Here is a 26513-nt window from a genome sequence, read left to right on the forward strand (position 1 = left end):
GCTTAGGAAACCACGTATTCACTTGGAGTCAAAATGTGGCCCCTTAATTAAAACAGATTTTCTGAGACTTGTCAGAACCCAAAAAAGAATAACTTGATAAAAGGTACATGACTATTTTAGTCAGCTGTCTCAGATTCCCATTAGTAATATCTGTCTAATGAGGTAAGATTTCCTCAGGAGCAGTGCAATTAAGGCTCAGTTTGTTTGCTAATTGAAATATTAGCTGTCAGCTCCCTTTGGGGTTTTCGATAATGAATGGCAATGGTTCCCATGTGAGATCTGCAAGATGTCTAGATAAATAAGTCTGTGTACATTACAGGAAGGACACAGTTATATATGTATACATATACACATACACACAGATATATATATATATATATATATATATATCTATATATATATATATATATATATAGATATATATATATATATATATACACATACACACACACACACACACACACTAATTATCTGTGCTGAAGGAGGGACCTGAAACAACGGTATAGATCAGCGGTGCGTAAACTGGGGGCCGGGGGAGAGCGGTGCAGCGCTTACAGAGGCCCCGCGCTCTTCCCCATAGAATTTAAATGCCGGGCAAGTGTGCCAGGCCTCCCTAAGTTCTCTTACCTTGTCTCCGGCGGTATGCGGGGATGCGTCGCCATGGCAACGCGCCATCAAATAATGCCGCGGGATCACCAACGCGACGTAACATGACGTTGTGACATCAGAAACGCCGGAGACAAGGTAAGGGGGGAGCAGACAAAAAAAGTTTGCGCACCCTTAGTTTAGATATTTATCTTTTGGAGTTCCCTTTCTGTTTTATACTATTATTATTATTATTATATGTTTAAAAATAAATTCTCACAACTGGCTTAGCAGTGAAAGCTCAGGCTACGACGATAAAACAACATGATCAGTGTAAATTACCCCTAAAAGGTATATCTACACAAATATGATATGGGAGGAGCCTGCTGTTCATTTTGGCCATAGCGATACAAACAATACATAGAGGACATACGTGAAAACGAGAGGTAACTATGTATTACTTCCTGGTAAAACATTTTATAAATAAATGTTGAGTGTCACTACAATTCAATTAATGTGTTTATACAATACCAATATATCTACTGATTGTCAGATTACATCATTTATAACATTACCTATTTACGCTTTCCTTTTGTGTACCCATAATTTTATTTTCTGAACACTCATATCCCCAAAACTGAATGAACTATACATTTCAAAAAAATAAATTAACTCTGTCTCCATGCCAGAGTTGAAATCTTTAATCCACGGGCGGCCAACTCCAGTCCTCAAGGGCCACCAACAGGTCAGGCTTTCAGGATATCCCTGCTTCAGCACAGGTGGCTCAGAATGACTGAGCCACTGATTAGCCCTGCTGCAGCACCTGACCTGTTGGTAACCCTTGAGGACTAGAATTGGCCTCCCCTGCCCTTCGCAGCCCTAAATGGATGAAGGTGTGACGGAACCCCGAAAGACTGTATTTTAATACTACTGCATCATGTTGGAACCTGGTATGATTGGCAGTTGCAGCGACTGCCGATGTGGGCCTCTAGCAGAACATGCGTTACAGCCACGTTGTGACTCCATGGACTGGTTAAGTGGGCGACTCGCACAGCCGCCACCAGTGTAAGTTCTTTCAAAACTAAAGCGGTCTCACATTTTAATCTGGTCTGTAACTGTGCCATACGCCTATAATATATATTATCTTTAACTGTGCACGCAATGTCTTTAAATATAATGTAAACTCTGCTCATTTAATGTAACCTTGTACTGTTATCATAACTCTGTGCCCAGGGCATACCTGAAAACGAGAGGTGACTCAATGTATTACTACCTGGTAAAACATTTTATATATAATAAATAAATCAATCATTGCAAATGTTAGCCATACTATAAAAAACATGAGTGCCTGCGAGGCCGTGGAGAGCAGCACCCCGTGATAGAGAGGGGATTAAGAAATTGCAGACTGCATTAAACACAAGATAGAAGCTGTGGCAATGGGTACTAAATACTCACACGTCAGGGTATGTGCGAGGGCATTTTACACACAGATCCGCTTTGACGTGAACATCACTTCCCAGCGGACGTAGGGCAAGAATGACTTCAGGAGGCTGCTGAACCTGAAAGAAGCAACATAATACAGTAATGTTATCAAGACAGATGTTCATATCAAAACATACAAATTGTACTATATAAAAGTAACACATACACAAAAACAATTATATTATTATAGGACATTCATAAGGGTTTTTAAGGTTCCACAATAACAAGACGACGAAAATGTTGTTTTTTATGTTGGACACAATATATTTTTTGAACATTGAATTTGCAGCGCCGAGTCTTTCATCGGAATTCTGCGTTGGGTGAAGTATTTATCCTGTTTTATTACTTATGATGCGTGCACTTACATACATCAAATATATACATTATACAAACGTGTGGGGAGAGATACAGAGAGACAGAATAAGGCACAGATTATACACTCCGCTTGCTAGCGAGAGCGCGAGCCCTAGGTGCCGCGCGGCTGCAGCAGAAGCGATCCCTTCTCATAGTGCTGGCAGCGATGAGGGGCGTGGCGGATGCATCACGAAGCTGGTTCACTCTAATTGGCTGAACCAGCTCATGTGACGCTGACGTCACGCGACAGCCGCCTTAGGCCGTGCGTATAGCCCCGGCGACGGAGACGTTGCGTCAAAACAAATGTATTGAAGCCGTCGCGTGCGCTTATAGTAGGAGCGACGGCTTGGTCGCTGGAAGTCACTTCAATTAGATTTTTTTCAGCGACTGCAGCGCGACGTCAGCGTCGCTGGCACTATAAACGCTGCCTAAGACAAAATGTATTGTCTCCTCAAAACGCTGCCGTGTCAACACGCCTCTGTGTCTGCAGGCGCGCAGGCACTTGGCTAACTGCTATAGCCAATTACTGAAGTGCAGCAACTCCTCCACTATAAGCTCGGCCTAAGTTTTGCTGCCTGGTAAATAGAGAGGGGCTGGGAAAACAGTGTTTCACATTCACACATTACCTGGCCTAACTGATGTTAACCAGGTCACCCACTGGTCAGTCAGCCATCTCACTCAATAGAAACTCAATAGGGGGTTTGTATTAAGAAGATGCAATTTGCCGATGGAAATTAAGAATTGTGTCAGGTCAATTGTGCTGGCATCAAATAGAATCAATATACATATTGTTTGAGTGTCTTAGGTCGCGCTCATAGTCCCGGCGCGTCACAACAAGTTTATTTAATCCGTCACGTGCGTCTATAGTGGGCATGACCTCAAAGGCGCGACCAAAATCGCAAAGTTTTTTTTTCCGGCGACCGTCGCGTGATGACAGCGGCACGTGAGCGGTGCAGCCAATGAGGGCGAACCGTTCATGGCCACGCCCCCCGGTCACCCTCTCATCTCCTACACTATAAGCTGAAATTGCTATTACAACGGCGACGGATGACGTCGTCACGATTAGCGCGGCCTTACACCCGACGTTGATCTTTTACGCTCAGCAGGTTAATGCCATCTCAACTCTAAGGCTGCATCCATGGTCAGGCAGATCGCTCTCATGCAGGCATACGCGTGCGGAAGCGCGTTGCGCAGTTGAAACTCATTTCTTGGCGCAACAGGCCGGGCACGTGAACGGTTCACCCAATGAGGGTGAACCAGCTCTGTGACGTCACTGGCACGCCCCCAGACATGCCTCCGCACGGGAGAACTTACTATGTCCGCAGCCTTATTATACATTTAATTAAAATCAGAAAATACAGTGTTACTTTTCAATTTCATTCTACTATTGTTTTCAATGTCTATAAATCTGTGCGTCTCTCTGTGCGTCTCATTGAACCAATGTTTTGAGATGCTGAAGAGATACAAAGGGTAACTAATAGGAATGATGATACCATTGACTTGGTCTACTTTGCATGTTGCTCTTCACTAGTCAGATTAACATAAAACAAAGTACCACTACACTTTTTTCTTTTAATTGAAAATAAATCTACACTAATTATTAATTGGGGGCAAAGCTCTTCGAACTGTATTTGAATCAATATTTAGGCTGTGAAAATAGGAAGGCGAAATAGGCCTTTTTTAATATAAAGGAAAGTGGAATTGTAAGTTTGCAAATAAAAACTTGTGATACTGTGTGATGATAGAACGTCACTACTTCATTTTATCTGAAACCCTGGGGCAGATTCATCGAACGCGCATACGGATTAGCGCTCCTGTCCTGGCATCACCTCCCATTCAAATGAATAGCAGGAAGCGATAGATCGGATGCGCTAACCCGTACCAGTGCTGGGTCAATCTGTCCTTTTGAGTCTCACATCTGAATCTGCTTTCATGGGCAGGTCATATCATAACAGCTCAGACCCTGAACGGATCCATTCCATGATATTGTGCTCACCCAACCCCTCTCCGTATCACTCACTTAAGCATGCAAAACATCCCCGCCATACACTGACCTAAAGAGATGCAAACATGAAATCACTCGCGTGGGTTTTTTTTTATTGAACTGCACCCACTAACTTTAATTGAAGTTTCTGTGCAATACTGACCCGATCAGCACTATTGCGTTTAATGAACCAACTTGTAGCATTAAATGCACATTTACAACAATGGGATACCAAACTTGTCCATGTTGTGTTGCCATCCAGTGTATCAATGTGTAAAGGTGGCTTGCATCAACTTTATTTGGCTTGCTTTAGTGAGTGATTTATGGAGGGGTTGTAGTGTTTATTGCTCAGCACAGGATTCAAACGCAATCTAATAAATGTTTTACACAATTGTTCTAGGCATCATTTTCCAATCAAGCCTGTCAGGTCTCGGGCAGCGTTAATCTGTGTGCTTCAAGATTAGTGGCCCACGTCATAAACGCAAATAAAGTTATATACATTTGACACTAGTGGAAACTGAAGCAAAGAGGATATGGCTGCAAGTTGATACATACAGGGCAATAATTTCTATGCAGTCTTCTGCAATAAGACACCTTCCGGGCCTGGAACCCCACTTCAAGTTAATGGGTCTTATGGCAGAACTCTCCTTAGTAAATATAGCTCATAATGAACTTCTATGTATCACGACTCTTGCTGAATGCCTCCCCCATAATGCCATTAGATCGCAAGCTCTTTGATGCATTCTTGTTTAATCCTTTCACTGCCTGTGGCACTCAAGCCTCTTGGCACCGAAAGGGTTAAATAGTGTTTACATTCATGTTTAAAAACGAGAGAGAGACACACACCTCTCCCAAGGGCAGTTCCTCCTCCTCAGGTCGGTGAAGTCCCCCCCCTACACACACACACAGTGACATACAGTGACACACACACACACACCTCCCTGGGGCAGTTCCTCCTCAGGTCGGTGAAGTCCCCCCCATACACACAGGGACACACACAGTGACACACCTCCCTGGGGCAGTTCCTCCTCAGGTTGGTTAAGTCTCCCCCATACACACAGTGACACAGTGACACACACCTCCCAGGGGCAGTTCCTCCTCCTCAGGTCGGTGAAGTCCCCCCCATACATGGCCTCCAGGACCTGCAGCTCGTTCTCCTGCCGGTGGGAGTAAGTCTCCGGGGAGTCACAGAGCGGCTGCAGGGGGCGCTGCTGGTCCCGGGGGCCCACGCACACATGGCCGGAACCCTGCGGCCTGCTGTCCGTAGAGGGAAGGTCAGTGGGGGGCGCTTCGCTTTCCCGGACGCCGGACATATTACACCGGACACATCTTCAGCTCATCCTGGTGCAAACACCCTGCAACGTGGGGGCCAGCCCACTGCAGCTCAGGAGGGTACAGCCCACATTTGGTGAAGCATCAGTGGCCATATTGAATGTGGGCAAGTGGTATGTCCAAAGTAAACGAAACTACCAGTGCCATGAGCACTACACGCCATCTTTACTGTGGGCAATGACGTCAAGTCGTCTCAATGCCATCAGGTTGTGGGCATTATACACACGGAAACTGATAAGAAATCAGGAGTGGCAGACTTCATAACACCGCCATGCGGGTGCGGGGATGGGGATGGATGGGCAGGGATAGCGGATGGGCAGGGATAGCGGATGGGCAGGGATAGCGGGGGGGGGGGGGCAGGGATAGCGGGGGGGGGGGGGGGGGCAGGGATAGCGGGGGGGGGGGGCAGGGATAGCGGGGGGGGGGGGGCAGGGATAGCGGGGGGGGGGGGGGCAGGGATAGCGGGGGGGGGGGGGCAGGGATGGGGATAGCGGCGGACAGGAACGTGTCGGGGTAAATTGGAGAGATACTATTCATTTTCCATTGCCTACAATAATGATAATAAGTTAAGCAGGGAGAAAGGTACAATGACTTACATGTAGTGGTCAACTCTCACAAACCCGATGACTTTGGGGTTGTGCACAGAAAGATCACCACCCTTTCTGTTACCTTAAAAAGACTTCGTTAACCTCTTCAATGCTCATGTAATGAATAAACGTACAACACGTTACAGATTGTCAGTTATATTCCCCGAAGTTTACCAGCAACAAAAAACTGGAGAAGAAAGCACCCAATTGATAAAAAAAATTAATCCATTAAAGTGACAGTTCAACTTAGCAAGACACATTTTTTTAAATAAATTTTGAGCATGATTAAATTCCATATAAAAAATAAATCACCCTGTAATACAAATGGTGGGTAATATTAAGTATTTTAATCGACCTGGTACTTTAGGGGTTAACGTTGGTTAGAAATTGTTTATGACGGTCAAGACCCTACAGTACCTGTGTCTGTGCTGACCAACAAAAAGGGCTTTATTGGGGGGCTATCACTGATGGCCCGCTAAAAGTGAAATGTGTGTAGAGGACTATAGATGATAGCCAGATCCTGGGCTGTCAGCCTCAAAGAAAACTGTTACATTTTTGCATGATCACTTGTGCATCACAGAGAGAGGTGACAAACAGGTCACCACTTAGTTGGAGGACTTTGTTAAAAATTAGGATATCATGTGACGACATCTATTCTGAATAATAATAGGTACATATTTGGCGTCGTTGCAATAAGACCAATATCTTACCACACTTTTTATGAATAAAGGGTGCCAAAGACAGATAAGGCTGCGTCCATAGAAGGTGGAGCAGCGCTGAGCCGCGCGGACGCTGATGCTTACCTGATCAAGCATGAGCAATTTCATGCACATGCAGGCGAGCCAGCGGCCACGATCGGGAGGCGGGGCAGTGACGTCGCTGGGCCAATAGCCCACGACACGGCGCCGTTGACGCTGCTTCATGCAGATTGGATGTTTTCAGCCGACAGCGCGCTGAAAAACAGCTTTGGCTGTCGGCTGAAAAATCCAACTCCTGAGCACGCCTGCAGATGCTCGCGTGAGCCCCCTCTCAAGACATCCTTATTGAGGATGCCGGGGCTCAGCGCGGAGCGTCCGCGCAGCTCAGCGCTGCTTGTCCTATGGACGCAGCCTAACTGTTTCTCCTGCGAAAACAGACATGAGGCTGTCACATTTTATGTGCAAGTGTGTATGTGGAGAGCACAGACACAGCCGTGAAGATGGTGTCTGTCTAAGGCAGGGGTCGGCAACCTGCGGCTCTTTCAGTCACTACTGGCACTTCTGCTCTCTGCATGCAAACAGCTTCCTGCCTCCTTTAATTGTCGCCTCCTCCTATCATCATGTAACTACGGAGGCCGAGTGTGGACCTATGATCGTTATGGTAACCAGCCTAGTAGCAGAGTCTGTGCTGCCTCATGGGGATCCTTGCACACTGTGAGTTAGGCTACGCTTATATTGCCGGCGACGGTGACGTCAGGCTGCGGTCGCTGGAAAAATCAAATTGAAATTACTTCCAGCGATCGCGACCAAGTCGTTGCGCTAATTATAAGCGCACGTGACGGTGGCAATGCATTTATTTTGATGTGTCGTCGCCGGCACTATAAGCGCAGCCTAATAAGCAAAGCCCCTCACATGTCCTGCAGCATGAACCTTCAGTGGTATATATACATGAAACAGCGTGGGTGTGTTGAATTGTGTGTGTATATAAGGGGGGAATTGTGTGCGTTTTTTACCCAAGGGTGGAGTGTACAGGATTTTAAGAGTATTGCATCTTAAAGTGTGAAGCTGTAAGAGAATAATATATGGTTAGACTGTAGTTGGACTACTGGGGACTGGATCTTTCTGCAAACTAATCTACACAAGGCAAGAAACGGTGAAATTATCTGACCACACTATTATCCCATGCTTGTTATCTTGCACATTTAACCCACCCTGTACACTTTATTTACTGCAGCCTCTCCCAATACTTGTCTGCACACAACAGCCTCTCCCATCCCCCAAATCCCTGTGCAATCCCTAGCATTGCAAATGCAGCAAACAATTTTGCCAAGGAAAAGGCACACCTCTGCTGTTTACTCTGCACACACTCACTTGGCTCACAACAATATATTACAACGTTACTTACCTCTGGGATAATTAACCTGTTACTTATCTCAACTCTGTTCTTTATTGTAAATTCATGGAAATGTTACTCTCTCTATCCACTACAAACTCCTCCCTCCTGGCCCACACCCAATATCATCCTACACCCTGGATTACTCAAAAGCCTTGCATTACCTACTGAATGTTGATGGAGAACTCTGAAAAGCAGCACACAAACCACTACTCATTCAAATGGCAAACCTCACAAATTTACAACATGCAAACAACTACTCAAATTTCTACTTATACTGTTACTCTCTTTAGCAGGTGATATTGAACTTAACCCAGGCCCTCCCTTTTCAACTCTGTCCTATACCCCTGAGAATACCCCTTTCAAATTCCAAAAAGGTCTATCAGTCGCCCATATAAAAAACCGGAGCCTGCTGCCCAAACAGGATGAACTAAGGACATGGTGCATTACGCATAAATCCAAAGCCACCATTCTCACAGAGACATGGCTAACTCCTAAAACCCTCGATGCAACAATCGCCATTCAGGGATTCTCCATTTCTAGAAAAGACAGGTCAAAGAGGGGAGGAGGAGTGTTATTTTATATTGCAGACACCTTAGAATTTACAATGTGTAATTGTCCTCCATGTCCACCCTCTTTTGAAATCCTAGTTGGCAAAATCTGCCTGCCCTTATCTAAGCCTGTTCTTATTGCTGGAATCTACCGCCCCCCTAAAGCCCCACTACAATCCCTGACTGCTATCACCCAGTTTCTTGGCTCAATTTCCTCTCTGAACGAGATATGTGAGCTGTTAGTTCTTGGTGATTTAAACTACAATTGACTTGACCCTAAAAACAACAAAATCCAGATACAGCTGAACCCCGTTATATGGGGTGCTCGGGGTCCACACAATGCAACCGCATTATAACCGGATTGCGCATTGTCCAGGTTCTGCAGCTATTTCCCATAAGGGGCCTAGCACACACAGGACATACCCAGCTTATGAGCCCACAGGGGACAGCTAAGGAAACATGTTTTACAGGGGATACAGTAAAAAAACACTACTAGCCCGATGGGCTTACATAGACAGCCCATTACACACGGTTTTAGGGGCAGCCAGCCGGGCTTCCCCTTTATTATGAAGGCCGGCTTCCCCTACAGTGACAACCACCATATGCCTTTATCATTCGTAACACTTTGTCGGCAAATTCACTCGGCTCCTCGTCCTTTCTCTGTTTTGCAGTATTTCTTATTGTCCAGTCAATTGTCCAGGTGAATGCAGCAGTTATCACTCCCTTTACTTTACCATACCAGTTCAATAAATCAGCAACATTTCTAGTTTCTACAATATTATCCCAGGGAGGAGCCGGTGCCCCATGTTCCCGCATCTGTTTTTCGTTATATGCGATCACAAATTTCCCCGTCTGTACTTGTCATCACAACCCTGCACAAATGTCTCGCATCACTCAGAGTATGATTATAAGCAGTTGTTATACCATCCACCATAACAATAAACCCAACAGGATCATCCGGAACCTTCGGGAATTGTTGTTTAAATCCGCACTGCGCAATCTTTCCCGCTTCCCTCCCTGCTCGCGCCCCTCCTCCCCCCCTCCCGCTTCCCTCCCTGCTCGCATCCCCCTCCCTTACCTCCTCTCCGGCTCCCGGCGTCAAATGACGTCAAGGAGTCACGTGACGTCACATTGCCATGCCAACGTGATGTCACATGACGCTGCATTGCCATGGCGACGTGTCGCCCAAGAGAATGTAAGTGAAGTTGCAGAGGCCTCACGCGATCCCCCGGCATTAATTTAAATGCCTTGGGGGAAGAGCGCGGGACCTCTGCAATCGCCGTACCCCCCCTGAATCATCTTGCGCGCCCCCCAGTTTGCGTACCGCTGGTTTAAATAATGCCAATTCTGAGGGCGTCCAGGGAGCATGTATGATCCTGGGGATGCCCTGTACATCCACCGCACCCACTTCTCTTAATGGATATAGAGGTTGGCCATATATTTCTACAAGTTTCTTAACACGGTCAGTTCTTCTCAGTTATTTCAATTCCAGGGGATTGGATTAATGACTGAATTGTGTTTCTCATATGTTGGTCTCTTTCTGGAGTAGAGGGAGGAGCAACCTCCCCGTCTTCTTTAACTACTCCCTCATCACTTTAATCCTTATTTAAATCTATTATTTATTTATTTATAAAATATTTTACCAGGAAGTAATACATTGAGAGTTACCTCTCGTTTTCAAGTATGTCCTGGGCACAGAGTAAAACAAATAATACATGGTTACAAGTACAGTTACATAAATGAACAGGGTATACATTATATACACAAGACATTGCGTGCACAGTTAAAGAAAATATATATTATGAGCGTATGAAACAGTTACAGACCAGGTTAAAATGTGAGACAGCCTTAGTCTTGACCATTATGTGGGAGAACAACCCTATTTATAACTGGCACAGGTTGAAGTAGCTGTTGTTGGGGTGCAGGTTGTAGTGCAGCAGCGGGTAGGGGTAGAAGTGTCGCTGGCATTACAACGGGGAGAGGAATATAAGGGTTAAGAATTTCCTACTCCAATACAAAATCTGGTGCGGAGGGCATTAACAAAGTTTTTTGTGGAAGAATATATATATACGAGGATTGGGGTGACTGGGGAAGAGGGGGCAATTATGAATGACCGGATACAGTCATGACTGGGTCATTGGTTCTGGTACTTTAGTTAATTATTCTAATTTTTCTTCTAATTTTTTATTAGTTTCCTGCCATAAAGCCTAAAGAGTCCTCCTTCTTTTTAGTGGCGTCCTCATGCCATTTAAAATAACGTTGCCATTCTAATGGAGATGTTTTACTTTTCTTTGTACAAAGTTTCGTTCTCAAGTATTCTAATTTATCCAAACTAAAGGTGCCATCTAGTGGCCACACTTTATCTTTTTTATCTTTGGTTATTTCTGTCCACTTCTTAACGTGGTTCAGAACATAGGTACTGTGACTATTACACATCACATAGTTCAGTGTCCCTTTCTCGGGTCCTACTTTCTCTTCTGTAGAATTATTTTGAGTGTGGGTGTTGAGCAACAAGGCGTAGTCCACATTTCCCCCGGAGCAAAACTCATTCTTACAACATTCCACATACTGATATATAACAGACGAAATAGAGGAACAAGACAAGATGGATGCGTGCAGGACAAAATGGATTCCATTCTTCAGAGACCCCTCCAATCCATTTCCAGAGGTGTGATTGTGATGTGATGATGTGTGTGTAGAAGCTGACAATCACAGAACAAATCCTCCCTAAGTCTGCTGGTCAGAAAGCGTATCGCACAGCAGATGCTAATGTCAATTATAGACTATGGGGACATAGTATATGGCTGGACACCCCGAACCCACCTTAACAAATCTGATACACTATAACTCAATATGTCGCTTGGTCCTCCAATGCAACTACAACACACATCACTGCAAAATGCCCAAAGAACTAAATTGGTCACCACTTGAGAATAGGCGCAAATACTTTTCCTGTCTTCAAATACTTTCTGGGTAAGCTACTGTACCCATCTATCTCAACAAGCTCCTCACCCTACCACATGCAGCACTTATCATCTGAGATCTGATCCAAAAGACTGTTCATGGTCCCGCGGTTCAACAAAGTATCCGGCCGTTCCTCCTCTTAATGTGCACCTCACACCTGGAACCATCTACCTGAGACTCTCACAGCCACCACCAGTCTAAGTTCTTTCAAAATTAAAGCTGTCTCATATTTTAACCTGGTCTGTAACTGTGTCATACAGTATCCCTATAACATATATTATCTCTAACTGTGCATGCAATGTCTTGTATATACTGTAATGTATAACCCTGTTCATTTAATGTAACCATGTATTATTTGTCATCATAACTCTATGCCCAGGGCATATTTGAAAATGAGAGGTAACTCAATGTATTACTTCCTGGTAAAACATTTTTATAAATAAAAATACAATAATAAGGTACAGCAGAATGAAAAGACAAGAATTCAGTATTTTTGTTTGAAACTTTATTTGTAATCACAAATTTGAGTAAATACACTTCAAAAAAATAATATGGAAAAAATCTTCCTTTATTCAACTCTAATTAATGACTAGCCCTTTTCGTCAACCACAATTACTGTTTACACCATTGAAGGTTTCAGAAATAGCACCACATTGAGATCAGTAGTAAGAAGGATGTAGCATAAATGCAATATGAATTTAAAGGTACAGTTCATGTTCAGAAACCTCTTCTCTACACGAACAGGCTGCAATGTAAAGCTGTACTAAGTATAACAATGGACAACTACTGTCAGAATGAAGATCTACAAAACCCTATTGGATCCTGGCAACAGTAACAACTGTTGCTGACCCTATTGCCCACCAGCTCATCCCAAACAAAAATAAAGGAACCTTCACTGCAGAGAAAGCCTTTTAACCCCGTCAATGCCAATGTGTTGCTGGCCGTTCTGGCACTGCAGGTGTTAAAGGGATACTACCACATAACCAGGACATTTCTTGTGTTCATTTATTTTAGTTACATATATTTTTTCTTCATTTTAGTTACAAGCCTGAAATCGTTGAAAAGTTAACATTAAATCTTTTTCTCTGCAGCCTATTAATAATGGGGATTTTTGTGATTTTCTAGGAGCTGCTTAAGGACTCAGCCTTGATCATTGCAACTCTGGAAGTTTTGTTGTTTTCTATCCTTAGTTACAATAGTTATTCGTTCCTAACCAGCAACATGTATTGTACATTCTGACACACACTATGTAACTTAGGCCGTAAATATAGTGCCCGCGACGGACGACTGCGACGACGCCCGAAAACAAATGCATTGTCGCCGCAGCGTGCGCTTATAGTAAGCGTGACTGCGACAATGCGACGGAGCGACGTCGCGTCGCGAACTTTGGAAGCTGGCAATATTTGATTTTTCAAGGGGTGTCGCCTCATGTGACAGCCCCTGAAGCAATCAAAGGCCAGTACGCCCGCAACGCCGCCACAAAGCGAAATATAACTTTCGCTAGCGGCGACGGGTGGCGTCACCCGTCCTGTCGCGGGCACTATACTTGCGGCCTAAGCTGTTCACAATCAGCCTTTCAGGCTCCGATTTTGCAAAGCTAATAAACATGAAATATTATGAAACAACCTTTATAAATGGCACTGAATGAGTTATATTGCTACGGACTTTCTGTTAACTGACAATTCAATATATACGTCGCTACAGGGGGACTGCCCCTCTAATCCCGTGGATGCAATGGGATATATACAGCGAATCATAGCAATATGTAAGTTATACATGTGTTCTGTAGATTAGTTACTACTAAATCTTTTATTTTTTTTCCTAAGCAAAACAGTTGTACGTTCACTGGTATACTCGGCACCATTTAATAGTTGAGCATGTCTCATTTTCAGTGAGGGTCCAAATGTATCTTCCTAATACAAGCGGTCCTTGGTTATCCGCCGGAATCTGTCCCGCAGACCGCCGTGGGATAGCAGCCCGTCAGGTTGCGGATCCAATGTTAATCCGCAGCGGGGAGCGTGGGATAATCCGTCCCGACGTCGGATAATTCGTTCAGCGGATAACGGACCGCCGGATAGCGAGGAGCACCTATTTAGGGTCATGTACTAAACTGCCATAGCCAATGTTTGGTAATTGCTCTTGCAGGTCAGTGAATAACCACCTCCCATCATGAGCTGCTGCGCTAAGAGGTCTTTGTATCAATATTCAGACAGGACTTTGTCCATTTCAATGGGCTGCTATTTTTTTATGGGGAAAAAGCTGAATCTTTTCTCCTTCTTCTCCTGCTTGACTTCGGAAGCAGACGTGGACGGGAGAGGCAGACTTTTAGACTTAGATTTTATAGCCGACGTCCCTGCTGTTGCTGTTATCAGAATTTGAATCCAGGCTTGGAGCTCAGTCTGTTAAAAATATACACAAAAGCAGAAATTATTTGTGAACAAAGGAGCAATTCATGGGGCCTTTTTAAAAATGGTTTACACAGTATCGAAGCAGGGGGTCTTCGGAGCTGAACTCCATTAATTTCAGCTCCGAGAACCCCCTGCTCCTCGAGATACAGACCAGTATGGGGTGCCAGGATCTCGGCAAAGTTTAAAGCCCCTCCCGATTCACTCGGGCCAATAGGAAGCCGAACCGGATGACATCACGGCTTCCTATTGGCCCAACAGACGCAGGAGCTTTGAAAAGTATCCATTACGTGATCCCAGATAGCCGAGAAAAGCGGCTGGTGGCCCCCCTATGAACGTATGGATCTCCAGAAGCAGGAAGTTGAAATTAATGGGGTTCAGCTGCAGAGACCCCCTGCTTCAATCCTATGCTAAGAAATGACAAAACAAATGGGAGGGAAAATGACTTTGATTGCCAAATTAAGAACAATCATCTAAGTGTATTGATCATTCTGAATTTTTATTCCTACTGTATATTTAAGATCTACAAATGTGAGGAAAACGCAGCAAATCAAAACTCCGTTAAAATGTTTGGCACTCAGTGATTTTACTGTTCCTCTTATTTTTCATAAAATACACTACAGTAATTACTAGGCAGGAAACCTAGTGTGTCCGATTAGAGAAAACAGTATCCGTTCTACTGTCCCCTCCAAAATAAAACAATATAAGTAGATATTCTTGGCGCACTAAACCATTAGCAATGAAAAGTAATGTAAATATAACAATGTAACAAGTTTATTAAAAGGTAACATGAAAGAATTGAGTATAATGTGCATTAAACGTTGTGTATAAGGCATTACATTTAAAATTATAATCTATTATAATGTATTTTTCTGTGAAATACCAAAATTAGATTGCAAGCTATTTGTGCATAAATGTGTCTCCATTGTTCTATTATGTACAGCGCCATTTCATCTATGACATCTATATAAGATTAACATGGGATTATTCTTAATAATAAGACCGCGATATATAGATAGATATAATATAAATAGAAGGCATATAGGGGTGAGTCCACGCATCATAAAATAAGACCTTTTTTGCAATACACACACATAGAAAGGCTTCATTTTACTTTGCAAAATGAAGTAATGATGAATAATAATTATTGTCAATCCTTATTATAATAAGATCCATTTTCAATGAAAGCGCTGCTGGCCATTTCAGTGTTCAATAATGTCCCGAAATAAAGTGGTCGCAGAAAGAAAAAACAGGATGACTATGATTAGGTTTAATCATGTACATACCTCATCCTTTCCCTGGAAAAGCCATTCATTGCCATTAGCCAGCCTGGAAAATAAAAGTATTTAGCTATTAACATGGGCACCATACTAGGGCTATAATAATAAGCCGCTGAAACATGAAATTCACTCAGCACATATACAGGGTATCGCACACTATTCAATTCAATAGTTAACGCCAGATTTGGGGGGGGGGGGGCATGGTGATATTCCACATCAGTACCAGAACTTTATTTTATATTGTATAAAGCAGTCATCCAGTGTTTTCAGCTGGAAATTCCTATTGATGTCAATGGAGATCTGTGCTTTAAGTAAACAGAGCTCTCTCTCTTGTCAAAGTTTGACCACACACCAGCTAAAGTGTGCCATGGCATGTGCTTTGGGTGAGTAGAGCTCTCTCTCTGTGTCACATGTTTACCATAAATAGAGTTGTTTACTACAAAGGAAGTGTGACTCATCAGTTTAAGTATGGATTTGCTACAACACTGATTGGACGAAGCCTAACCAAAAATAGTGTAAAAATAGTATAAATAAAAGTCTAGGCTAGAGATAGTGCCAAAAGCTTCTCCATGGACCGTGCAGGTGCCCTGGTCAAGAATTTCCCTCGCTCTTTCAGGATCAGACTAGACTGATTGGGGCTTCCCTTGGTGTTTGAAGCATTTTCCTGTTGTATGCTGTTTAGCTGTGAAAGCTATAACTGAGAACATAACCGAAGCTAAGTAAAATCCCTTTTTGATTACATCTCTAAGACTGTTTACTGACTCAGAGTGTGCACGTTATTGGCTGAATCCAGAATCTTTGCATTACATAGGTGCATTCTCGTCTGGCAGAAAACAGCGAGCGGAAAAAGGTACGAGAGTGGACAAGTCTGACACGAATGGGTGGGTTCAGGATCGTGCAGAGAGAGAGAGAAAGAGAGAGGCTATAAGTTCAAAGAGAATAAGGTCTGGAGTTGTGGGGGGGAGGGGTTTGGGGAGCCCCCTATTACCTTCCCCCGGCCCTTCCAAGTTACAATACCCCAGTCCTAAAGATTTGTATTTTTCTTATGTTGCTATTGTATGTTATCTTCATATATGAAATGTCTTGAAATGTATTTCTAATGTACGAAATTGAAATAAAATTTGAGTTACAAAAAAAAAAAAGATCTTATCTTGCATTAAGTAGGCAATGGATAGAATGGAAGTAAACATAATTATGCCCCTTTATAAAGCATTCGTAAGACCACACCTTGAATATGGAGTACAATTTTGGGTACCACTCATTAAAAAAGACATTATGGAACTAGAGAAAGTGCAGAGAAGAGCCACCAAATTAATAAAGGGGATGGATAATCTGATTTATGAGGGAAGGCTATCAAAATTAGATTTATTTACATTAGAAAAGAGGTGTCTAAGAGGGGATATGATAACTATATACAAATATATTCAGGGACGTACAAGGAGCTTTCAAAATAACTATTCATCCCAAGGGCAGTACAAAGGACTCGGGCCATCCCTTAAGGTGGGAGGAAAGGAGATTTCACCAGCAACAAAGGAAAGGGTTCTTTACAGTAAGGGCAGTTAAAATGTGGAATTCATTAACCATGGAGACTGATGGCAGATACAATAGATTTGTTCAAAAAAAGTTGGACATCTTTTTGGAAAGGAAAAGTATACAGGGATATACCAAATAAGTAAACATGGGAAAGATGTTGATCCAGGGATTAATCAGATTGCCAATTCTTGAGTCAGGAAGGAATTTATTTTCGCCTTATGAAATATCATTGGATGATGTGTCACTGGGGTTTTTTGTTTGCCTTCCTCTGAATCAATATACTGTAAGTATGGATATAGGATAAAGTATCTGTCATCTAAATTTAGCATAGGTTGAACTGTATGTCTTTTTTTCAACCTCATCTACTATGTAACTATGTAATAACTCTGGGGGCTATGAGCCATATTTACTAAGAAGTGCTAAAACGTAATCCACTTCATGGCCCATTCAAGTCGTCATAGTTGTGTCTCTGCTACGGCCGTCGTACTAAGCAATGAGATAAGTCATGAAGGATAATTCTAAAGCTTACAGGTACTCATGCCGTAAATATATCGTCCGTGACACTACAAATATGTTGTATTATTAACGGAGTGACTGAACTAAATGGTGGAGTTCACTTACCGAAGTCTAAAAACGTGCTTTTTCTTTTTATAATCTGCTGCCGCCTCACAAGTCGCGTTGCTGAGAATCAGTGGCTCTTCACCTTGCAAAGCGACATTCATAGCGAACGATTTGGCGTCTTTATAAAAAAACAATTCATTGTTCTTTAGCACACAGTACACCGTGTTCCAAGACCTGCATTAAAGGAATGACAGTTAGCCTTTAATGTCATTAAATTGTCTATTTGTATATCACTCAGTAAATGTGCTCAGTTTCCAATATAATTGGAAGGCAAAGCAGATTTTGTTGGCAAATTGTACTACAAATTTAACCTGTTTGCTGCCAGAGGAACTTGCCATGCAATGCTTTGCAATGTGTGGCAGACCCCACTGGCAGAGAAAGCATTAAATACAATTCTAATTGGAACTTGCTGTTGAACACTGTTGTAGTAACCAATCATAATGCTTAATTCAGCAACACTCCCAGACATATTTATGTTTCATTTTACAGAGGCCTCATGACCATTCAGACTTGGATCACTCTGATTGGCTCGGACTGTTGTCATATCCCCTCATTCAACTCTTAGGGGGTTATTCATTAAAGTGAGATGCTGCCGATCGGGGCACAATTGATTGTAAACTCCCACTGAAGTCTATTGGAGTTTCTGTGTTATAGTGCCCTGGTCAGCACTATTGCAGTGTAATTATTTTTTTAAGCCTGAGCCAGGGCTGATGCATGGACTCCTGACCTCGGAGAACCCCCTATTTCCTGGTAAAAACGACATTCATTTTTTTTGTCATTTGAAAAAAAAACTACAAACATGGTCACCGGGTTTACCCGTAGAAAGATGCAATGTCATTTGCTGCCAGAGCGTGACCTGACCCTACAGCTATGTTATGTCCAGTCGAGAACCAAGAGGTTCATGGAGGCTGGATGATCACTGATAAGCTTCGGGGGACCACGTGGTTAGGGCAAGCAGAAAAAATGGGACTTCTGTTTTAAAAAAGAAATCAAATACTTATATGTGTCAGATTTTGGTAAAAAAAAAAGTTATCCATCACCCAGATGTAACCTTTAAATATGTCACTGACATTAGTACATTTTCATCCTAGGAGGAATTGTCCATCTATGTTAGCAAGGATGAGTAGATCCTTACTCTGGTGAGATTAAATAGTGTCTCATGCACATGATTCCTTTAAATTAGAATGGCTCATCCTCCTAAGAGTATGGTTACACTAACGTTATTCATTTGTAAAATAACCCCCTTATCCTTACACAAGTCCAACTTTGAACTAAAGAAGTTTGAATAATTGCAGAGGTACATTCTTGTAAGGAATCCTGTTCTGCTTTTGGTTATAGCCTTGCAGAACTGTGTAGTTTCTAGTTACTCCCTCTGGCAATCTATAAGCACCTGTGCTAGCTATCTCTGCTGCCCAAGCCGGTGCTCCGTCATTGGAGGAATTCTCACACACCTCCCTCCTGTGATTGGCTCACTGCCCTTTATATGCTGGATTTTGGCACTGAGTCAGGGCCGAGCATAATTCCTTATGAACTTTACATGTGTTCTGCCACAAGCCTCCTGGTTGTCTCGTTTGTGTTCTAACCTTTCTAGTTTTCGTTATTAGTTCCTGAGTATCCTGAGGCCTACTGTTACTCTCCACGCAGAGGTGTGAGTTTCTGTGTTCCAGAAGCCTGCTGTTACTCTCTATGCAGAGGCCTGTCTTCCCGTGTTCCCAGAGGCCTGCTGTTACTCTCTATGCAGAGGCCTGTCTTCCCGTGTTCCCAGAGGCCTGCTGCTACTCTCCACGCAGAGGCCTGAGTTCCTGAGGTCTGCTGCTACTTTCCACACAGAAACCTGTTCCCGGACTCCTGTGCTGAAGCATTGGTTTGCCAGCACTGGTCCATGCAACCTGCTGCATACACCTCTTGCAGAGGTTGCTGTTTTTCCTCGTGGCCTGCTGCTCTTTCTCCTTCGCTGAGGCCAGCTTGAACTCCTGCGCTTTAGCACTGGTTTACCAGTGTTGCCTGGTGGCGTGCCCACTCCGATCAGTCTTCTTTTTCCTAGGCTGGCGCCATGGGCCGTGGACGCCACTCGCGGAAACACCGTTCCCGACCTGCAGCGATTGCGCTGAAGCAGAGGGACTTGCTTGATCTCCTGTTGCCGACTCCCTGCTTGGGCTACGACTACCCGGATATCTCCTCTCCGGACTCTGGCTCATGCAACGACTACGCTGTTCTCTCCCGTCCTGAACCCGGCCTGTTTGACTACGAACTTCGCACTCCGGACCAGTCTGCGCGGTCTAAGGTCGGTGATTTCATAACCCAGCCTCAGCCCCGCGGTCCGGCCCCGGTTTGTGTAGAGCACAATCGTAACAATTCTTTCATTATCTCCAGATAGTAATTATATATTTAATAAAATTCATGTAATCTGTTAGATCCATGTAATGTTTTCATTGTCTGTTACTTAATGTTTGATTGTTATGCAGCATCACGCTTGGGGGAACAGCTCTATGTACCGGTCTAGATATGTAACACTAGCGGTGCCATTGAGTGCGTCAGGACAACTATTGTGCCATTCATTGTGAAGCCTTTGGGTGGTTAACACCTTTGATGTTTGGCAAGAAGCAGCTTCAATGCTGTTAATTAATAATTTTCTATTGCTCCCTTATATGAGATTAATTCACACTCAGTACTCCTTTGTATTGTAGCATCTTCCCTTTCAGGATAGGGTCTCAGAAGTAGTAATTTACCTGTTTGATCCCTTTTTGTCTGGTCCCTCAAGGTTATGCTTTCTTCCCAGATATCCCTGCATTTGGATAGTGACAGAACTACTGATCTCAGCTGGGAGAGTAGACATTTCTTCTGCTTTGCTGACAGCTGGTAGTTCAACCTGTTCAATGTTTTCTATCTTGTGCTCATCCCTTGTGCTCATGTGCTCATCTGTGTCCTGCGTCTCTTCCCTCACTTCTGTAATACTCATCAACTTGGCTTGTTGCACCTCCGCTGCCTAGTGCAAAATGAAATGTTATTATTATCATCATCCTTGATTTGTATGGTGCACACATATTCCATGGCGCAGTACAACATGGGAGGACAATAACATTGTATAACAAAAGAGTATATACATGTTAAGACAGAGTCAAAAGGGAGGAGGTCCGTGCCCCTAAGTGCTTACAATGGAAATAGTACAACCTTGCCCATGTTATCTCAGGAAACATACTGTGTGCTCCAGTTTTAGGTAATCTCACGTCATGAGCCCTGATTTAGCAGCGACTTGTGGATCTAGCTCTCTATGTGAACCTTTAAAGAGCAGTGAAGCAAGTATTTGCAGGTTCGCACATCTCTATTTCAGATTGTGCCATACTGTAGCTCCTATAAGCATATAATATATCATAAAACCTGACCTCTGAGGGTCCTGTAGCTGGGTGGCTTGGGTGGGTTTTTCCATATTCTATCTCTTCCTCCGTTCCGAAACTAGTAAGAAAAGAAATAAACAAAAACATTGGTTATTCCATTTATTTACCATTCTGATACTAATTGAAGCAGTTATGTCCTATGTAGCAGCTGATGTGGTGGAGGGGAATTCTCTTATAGACCTGGATCTCCCTAATAAATGCTTTTCTACTACTTCAATTGAATCTTCTATCACACATCGGTGCAGGCTGCATTTATACAGTATAAAAAAAAAGAATATGTACTCACCCTGTCATGTATAATTTAGATAGAGGTGCTACGATCCTGCATCCCTATCGCTGGATACATACAACTATAACAAACCATATTGGATCAGCACTCAACAAAACATAGATCTGAAAATGATGAACTCACATTTTCCTTGTGGTCTCACCAAGTTTCTTCTTTACAGTAATCAATAAAAAATCAGCACCAATACAAAATATATATAAAGTACAGGTATATAAGAACACACAAGGTAAGGGAAGTTATCAGACACACTGTTAAATGTGCAAACTTGAGCTCACTTGACTAAAAGGAAAACATGAATTTATCATTTGTTTATCAATATTTTGTATAGAGCTGATCAATATCTTTTTTTTTACAAGTTACATTAATTAAATCAGCATGTAAATTATACTACTTACATCAATATCAGACAACATACAGGACGTGTACATTTTTTCCCCAAGGGAACATTCCATATTTCAAGAAGAATGGTAGTATTTTAGGAACTCACAAATATCTATTTTATAATTGTACGTATTTATTTCTGCATGCAGACTATATTTGATGTGATACTATTTCATTAGCCAATGATGTAGGGATGCCTACAAAATTGTTATTCATTTGGGATATGATTTTGGTTTACAAAGTAAAGAACAACTCTTAAACTATAGAAGACATACTGAGATGCACTACAGCGTACACTGCATCTCCATATTATGACATTTGTTAGTTTGATCTATAATGTTCCTTTCACTATTTAAAAAAAAATATTTCTATGCTTCACTTAATCAAATACAGCAAACGCACTATGACCCTTATTTTGTAAGCTGTGGTACCTGGAATTCAGCACTTTATTGTTTATAGAATAGGGAACTATACATGTTAAGATGTTTTGAAGATTTGTGACATCCTGTAAACGCATCTAAAACAAATTCAATATAGAACAAATATAGTTGGCGACTAGAGAAACCTTAAGTAATGTTATCTTATAGTTAAAAGATCTTTTGGTTAGTACGGTTACTAAGATTTGTCTACAATTTGACCTACTGTGTTTCTTTATGATGTCCTTTTCTGAATTCTGAGTCAGATGCCATTGCTATTTCTTGTCTTTTAGCTTCCTGATATCTCCTTATTTCTATTAACTCCAGCTAAAAGAATAAAATAGATGAGATTGTGGACATATTACATGAAATACACTGTAATGTTGAAGATAGCCCCATTCAAGGCTTCCCCAGCGAAGAGCATCAGCTACACCGCTACAAATGCATTCGGCCTGTATTAACATTGGCACAGTTCACACCTTGAAGGAGCAGTCCCCACTGCTTAAGTTTTTTTTAACCTGCTCCCCCCCCCCCTTTTCTTTATCTCAGCTCAGGTTTAGATGTCCCATCACGCAGGCCAATAGGAAGCTGTGACATCATAGGCCCATGTGACCCGGGGCTTTAAACCTGAGCAGGAGATACCGGCGCCCCTTAAGGAGGTAAGTATCTCAGGAAGCCGGGGGTCCCCAGAGCTGAAATTAATGGTGTTCAGCTCCAGAGACCCCCTGCTTCATTCCTACATGTATTTTAAAAAAAACAAAAAACAAGGAAAGTAGCAGTGCTGTTAGGCCGTGTCCATAGATGGCAGGCCGTGCTGAGGCGTGCGGACGCTCCGCGCTGAGCCCCTGCATCCTCAATGAGGATGCTTTGAGAGGGGGCTCACGCGAGCGTCCGCAGGCGTGCTAAGGAGTTGGAGGTTTCAGCCGAGCGCCAAGCTGTTTTTCAGCGCGCTGTTGGCTGAAACCCTCCAATCGCAGCACACCAGCGTCAACGTCACGGCGCCGTGACATCGGCGCCGTGACATTGACGTCAGTGCGTCGCGGGCGATTGGCCCAGCGACGCACTGACACCACCTCCCCCCGGCTACCTTCGCGCACGCTGGCTCGCCTGCCAGTCCGTGCAATCGCGCTAACTGATGCAGGCGAGCCTCAGCGTTAGCGCGCCTCCGCTCTCCCCAAACATCTATGGCCCGGGCCTTACTCTCGCCCCCCGAGACCTGCTGCCCCCCCAAGACCTGTTACCCCTAGGCGGTGCCTTACCTGCTTACCGCCTAAGGACGGCCTGCAAATACATATAAGTGGCAGGTTTGTCAGGCATCAGTCAGCCAGATGTAGCACCTTACACATGTCACGGCCATTAGTACTAGATGGTTCTAAGAGGAGTGTCTCTTTATAAAGTAATGATGAGAAAATATACAGAACAAGTGGTACTGCGCCTTTCAATCCTAAACTTACCGTAGTTAATCTTTCAAGTGCTGCAAATCTGTCTTCCCAGGTAGCAGTGGATTTCTCAAAGGCTTCATGTTTTTTCAATAACTTTTCTACATCGTCTACACTGCTTCCTACGTGCGTGCTGGAGAGGTAAGGTTCCTTTCCTATTAACCAGGCTTCTGCCATGGAGGCATCTCTGGCGAACTGGCAAACTTCTAGCACTGCAATGAACAGGACACAAAGTCAGTAACAATAGGGAGGAGCTGGGTTTGTTAATGTATTCAAAATAAGGGGGCTTATTTGTCAAAGCCTCCTAAAGATGTAGCAGCGATTATTATCCACGCTAACCCATAACTAACCACTGATGAAGCTCTTATGAGTGAAACGTGTTTGGGGACAATACAGAAGCACCTGGAGACTGGAACTTGTTTTTGGTGGACTTTGCTGAGGATTTTGGAGTTTTACCATCTGTTCCTTCTGCTTTTACCTGGATCTGGACATTGCTAACTGTGGGTGGCCATACCAGGCAGGATTGTGGCAGTTCCTCATCACCTCTGACCCAGGGTGGTCCAATTGCCTGTCTCTACAGTAATTGTGTAAGTGCAATACCTCTGTCTATTTGATTAAGTTGACATACTTCACTATTTGTGCCTTCTCTATTCTCCATGTACTGAATCCCTCTCCTGCCTCTGAGGGATACTGCTCAGATTTAATCTGAAGATTTCTACCTTGCGTTGGTCACTCGGAACTACCATACTGCCTTCATTCCTCTGCACTATTGTGAGAGGATCACCTATATCATTACACTATTATTGTTTATTGTATACAGTGTGCACTATGTGTATATTTTGTCCTTTTTTTGATATCACTTGGATGTATTTGCGTTCCTGATTCCTTGCTATACTACATCACTGGCAGCAGAACTGCTGTATCAATCAATAAAAGTTTATTGCTTTCAATCGAAAAGGCAGTTTCTGCACTCATTTTGCAATTAGGGACAGTGTAAATAACGCAGTTACTTTTCTTCAGCCGGAGTAATTGTATGGTATTGCTTAATTTAAAATATTTAATAAAATGATTCTTCACATCAATTTAATGTACCCCAAAATGGACCATCACAAAACCTCATTCAAATGCTTTTGATTATATTGTATTAGCCTCTTAAAGAGCAGTGAATACATGGAACATCCTTACAACACAAGTGGTGGGAGCAAATACAGCGACTAAATAAAAAAGTACCTGGGATACACACAAAGGAACGCAAAATAATTTCTTAATATAGTTACATAGTTACACAGTAGATTAGGTTGAAAAAAGACTTTTGCCTATCAAGTTCAGCCTATGCTACATTTAGACGACAGATACTTTATCCTATATTTGAACTTACAGAATATTGATCCAAAGGAAGGCAAACAAAAACCCCAGTGACACATTATCTATTTGCAAGCTTTCCCCCCCCCCCTTTTTCCTTTTCTATAGTCTCTTCTTGTAGCTATTCTAGTGGAGGGGCTCGGGAGCTAGCTCCTCACGCTGCCATCCTCCTTGACGTCACCGGAAGTCTCCCTCAGTGACACATTATCTAATGATATCTCATAAGGGGCAAAATACATTCCTTCCTGAATAACGGCAATCTGATTTACTCCGTGGATCAATATCCTTCCCATGTTTACTTATTAGGTATATCCCTGTATACCTTTCCTTTCCAAAAAGATGTCCAACCTTTTTTTTTAAAGATATCTATTGTATCACAGTCTCCACAGGTAATGAATTCCACACTGTAACTGCCCTTACTCAGCCCTTAGTCTTCATGAAAAGTTACACTAAACAAGGTGGGAAATGTGGAGGCCGAGTTTGTGTATTTTAGTGGCAGAGTGAGCGATGAAGCTCATATCTTTGATACATCATGAAGATGCTATGTGTGTCTAACTATGTTGTTGTTGAACCTATCTTTCAGGTTAGTATAATTGGGGCAACCTATCCGATTGTAGGAAAAATTCAGAACTAAGAATTAAAAAACCCACAAGTGAATATACTTATAATATGTATGCCTACAGTATGTATGATATCTGTGTAGAACTGTAGACAGTCTGTGCAACATTTGGGCAATCATGTTATAGTATGCTCCAGCCTACTGTAGATGTAGAACCTCTAAGTGACAATACAGTATGCCTGGAACATGGGAGAGATGACCACAGAAGGTTGATCTCTTTTCCAAGTGTTACTCACACAAGCGAAGCCAGTCCCAGCGCAAGTCCCATTTTTCACCCATTTCAACTCTCTTTTCCGCTAGTTGTGCCAGTTTCTCTTTGATCTGTTTGTGAAAATCAGAAAATGAAATCAGAAATATAAATTGATAATAAAGTAGAATTGTACTTTTGTTTTGTCACGAGAAAACCATTCATGTTTGGTAAGACATCAAAAGAATTATGGTTTTCTATCCGTTTTATGTATTTTACAGTCAAATATTTGTTATTGTAAATTAAATAGTGAAGGAGATTGAGGGTTTCCCAGTAAATCTCTAGTGTCATGGTCTTACTAAAACCTTCCCCCATTATAAAAAGCATATGCATACAAAGGAACCTGCAAGATAATTTGAGTTTTTATTGAGCGGACACATTTCAGTGCTAAAAAGTAGTGCACACCTTCATACAATGTGCATTATACAGGTGTGAAACCTTCATACAATGTGCATTATACAGGTGTGAAACCTTCATACAATGTGCCTCATACAGATGTGAAACCTTCATACAATGTGCATCATACAGGTGTGAAACCTTCATACAATGTGCATCATACAGGTGTGAAACCTTCATACAATGTGCATTATACAGGT

General features: G+C 42.8%; 2 protein-coding genes across 10 annotated transcripts in view; both read right to left on the reverse strand.

Annotated features, from left to right (window-relative positions):
* EIF2AK4 (eukaryotic translation initiation factor 2 alpha kinase 4) overlaps positions 1–7262 on the reverse strand; it is a 79172-nt gene extending 71910 nt beyond the window's left edge. Inside the window, exons 1-2 of one of the 5 annotated variants that reach the window (XR_012803843.1) lie at positions 5485–5806; positions 2041–2144 (exon numbers count right to left, since the gene is read on the reverse strand). Coding sequence is in view for 4 of the 5 variants with exons in the window: in XM_075614172.1 (XP_075470287.1) it covers positions 2041–2144; positions 5485–5718 (338 nt within the window). In the remaining variant the exon portion in view is untranslated. Of the gene's footprint in view, positions 1–627; positions 772–2040; positions 2145–5484; positions 5807–7127 lie in introns of those variants that run through there. The other 4 variants (XM_075614173.1, XM_075614172.1, XM_075614171.1 and 1 more) reach the window with 4 other exon arrangements.
* Positions 7263–12418: 5156 nt separating this feature from the next.
* The window catches only part of SPTB (spectrin beta, erythrocytic), a 98011-nt gene continuing 83916 nt past the window's right edge, over positions 12419–26513 (reverse strand). For all 5 annotated transcript variants that reach the window (XM_075614177.1, XM_075614180.1, XM_075614178.1 and 2 more), the window contains exons 29-36: positions 25907–25991; positions 23705–23901; positions 22477–22577; positions 21153–21222; positions 20499–20755; positions 17770–17943; positions 15622–15664; positions 12419–14329 (exon numbers count right to left, since the gene is read on the reverse strand). In XM_075614177.1, coding sequence (XP_075470292.1) covers positions 14168–14329; positions 15622–15664; positions 17770–17943; positions 20499–20755; positions 21153–21222; positions 22477–22577; positions 23705–23901; positions 25907–25991 — 1089 coding nt within the window. In that variant the 3' untranslated portion in view covers positions 12419–14167. The remainder of the gene's footprint in view (positions 14330–15621; positions 15665–17769; positions 17944–20498; positions 20756–21152; positions 21223–22476; positions 22578–23704; positions 23902–25906; positions 25992–26513) is intronic.

The sequence above is a fragment of the Ascaphus truei genome, chromosome 9 (genome assembly GCF_040206685.1).
Source record: "Ascaphus truei isolate aAscTru1 chromosome 9, aAscTru1.hap1, whole genome shotgun sequence".
Classification (NCBI taxonomy): Eukaryota; Metazoa; Chordata; class Amphibia; order Anura; family Ascaphidae; genus Ascaphus; species Ascaphus truei.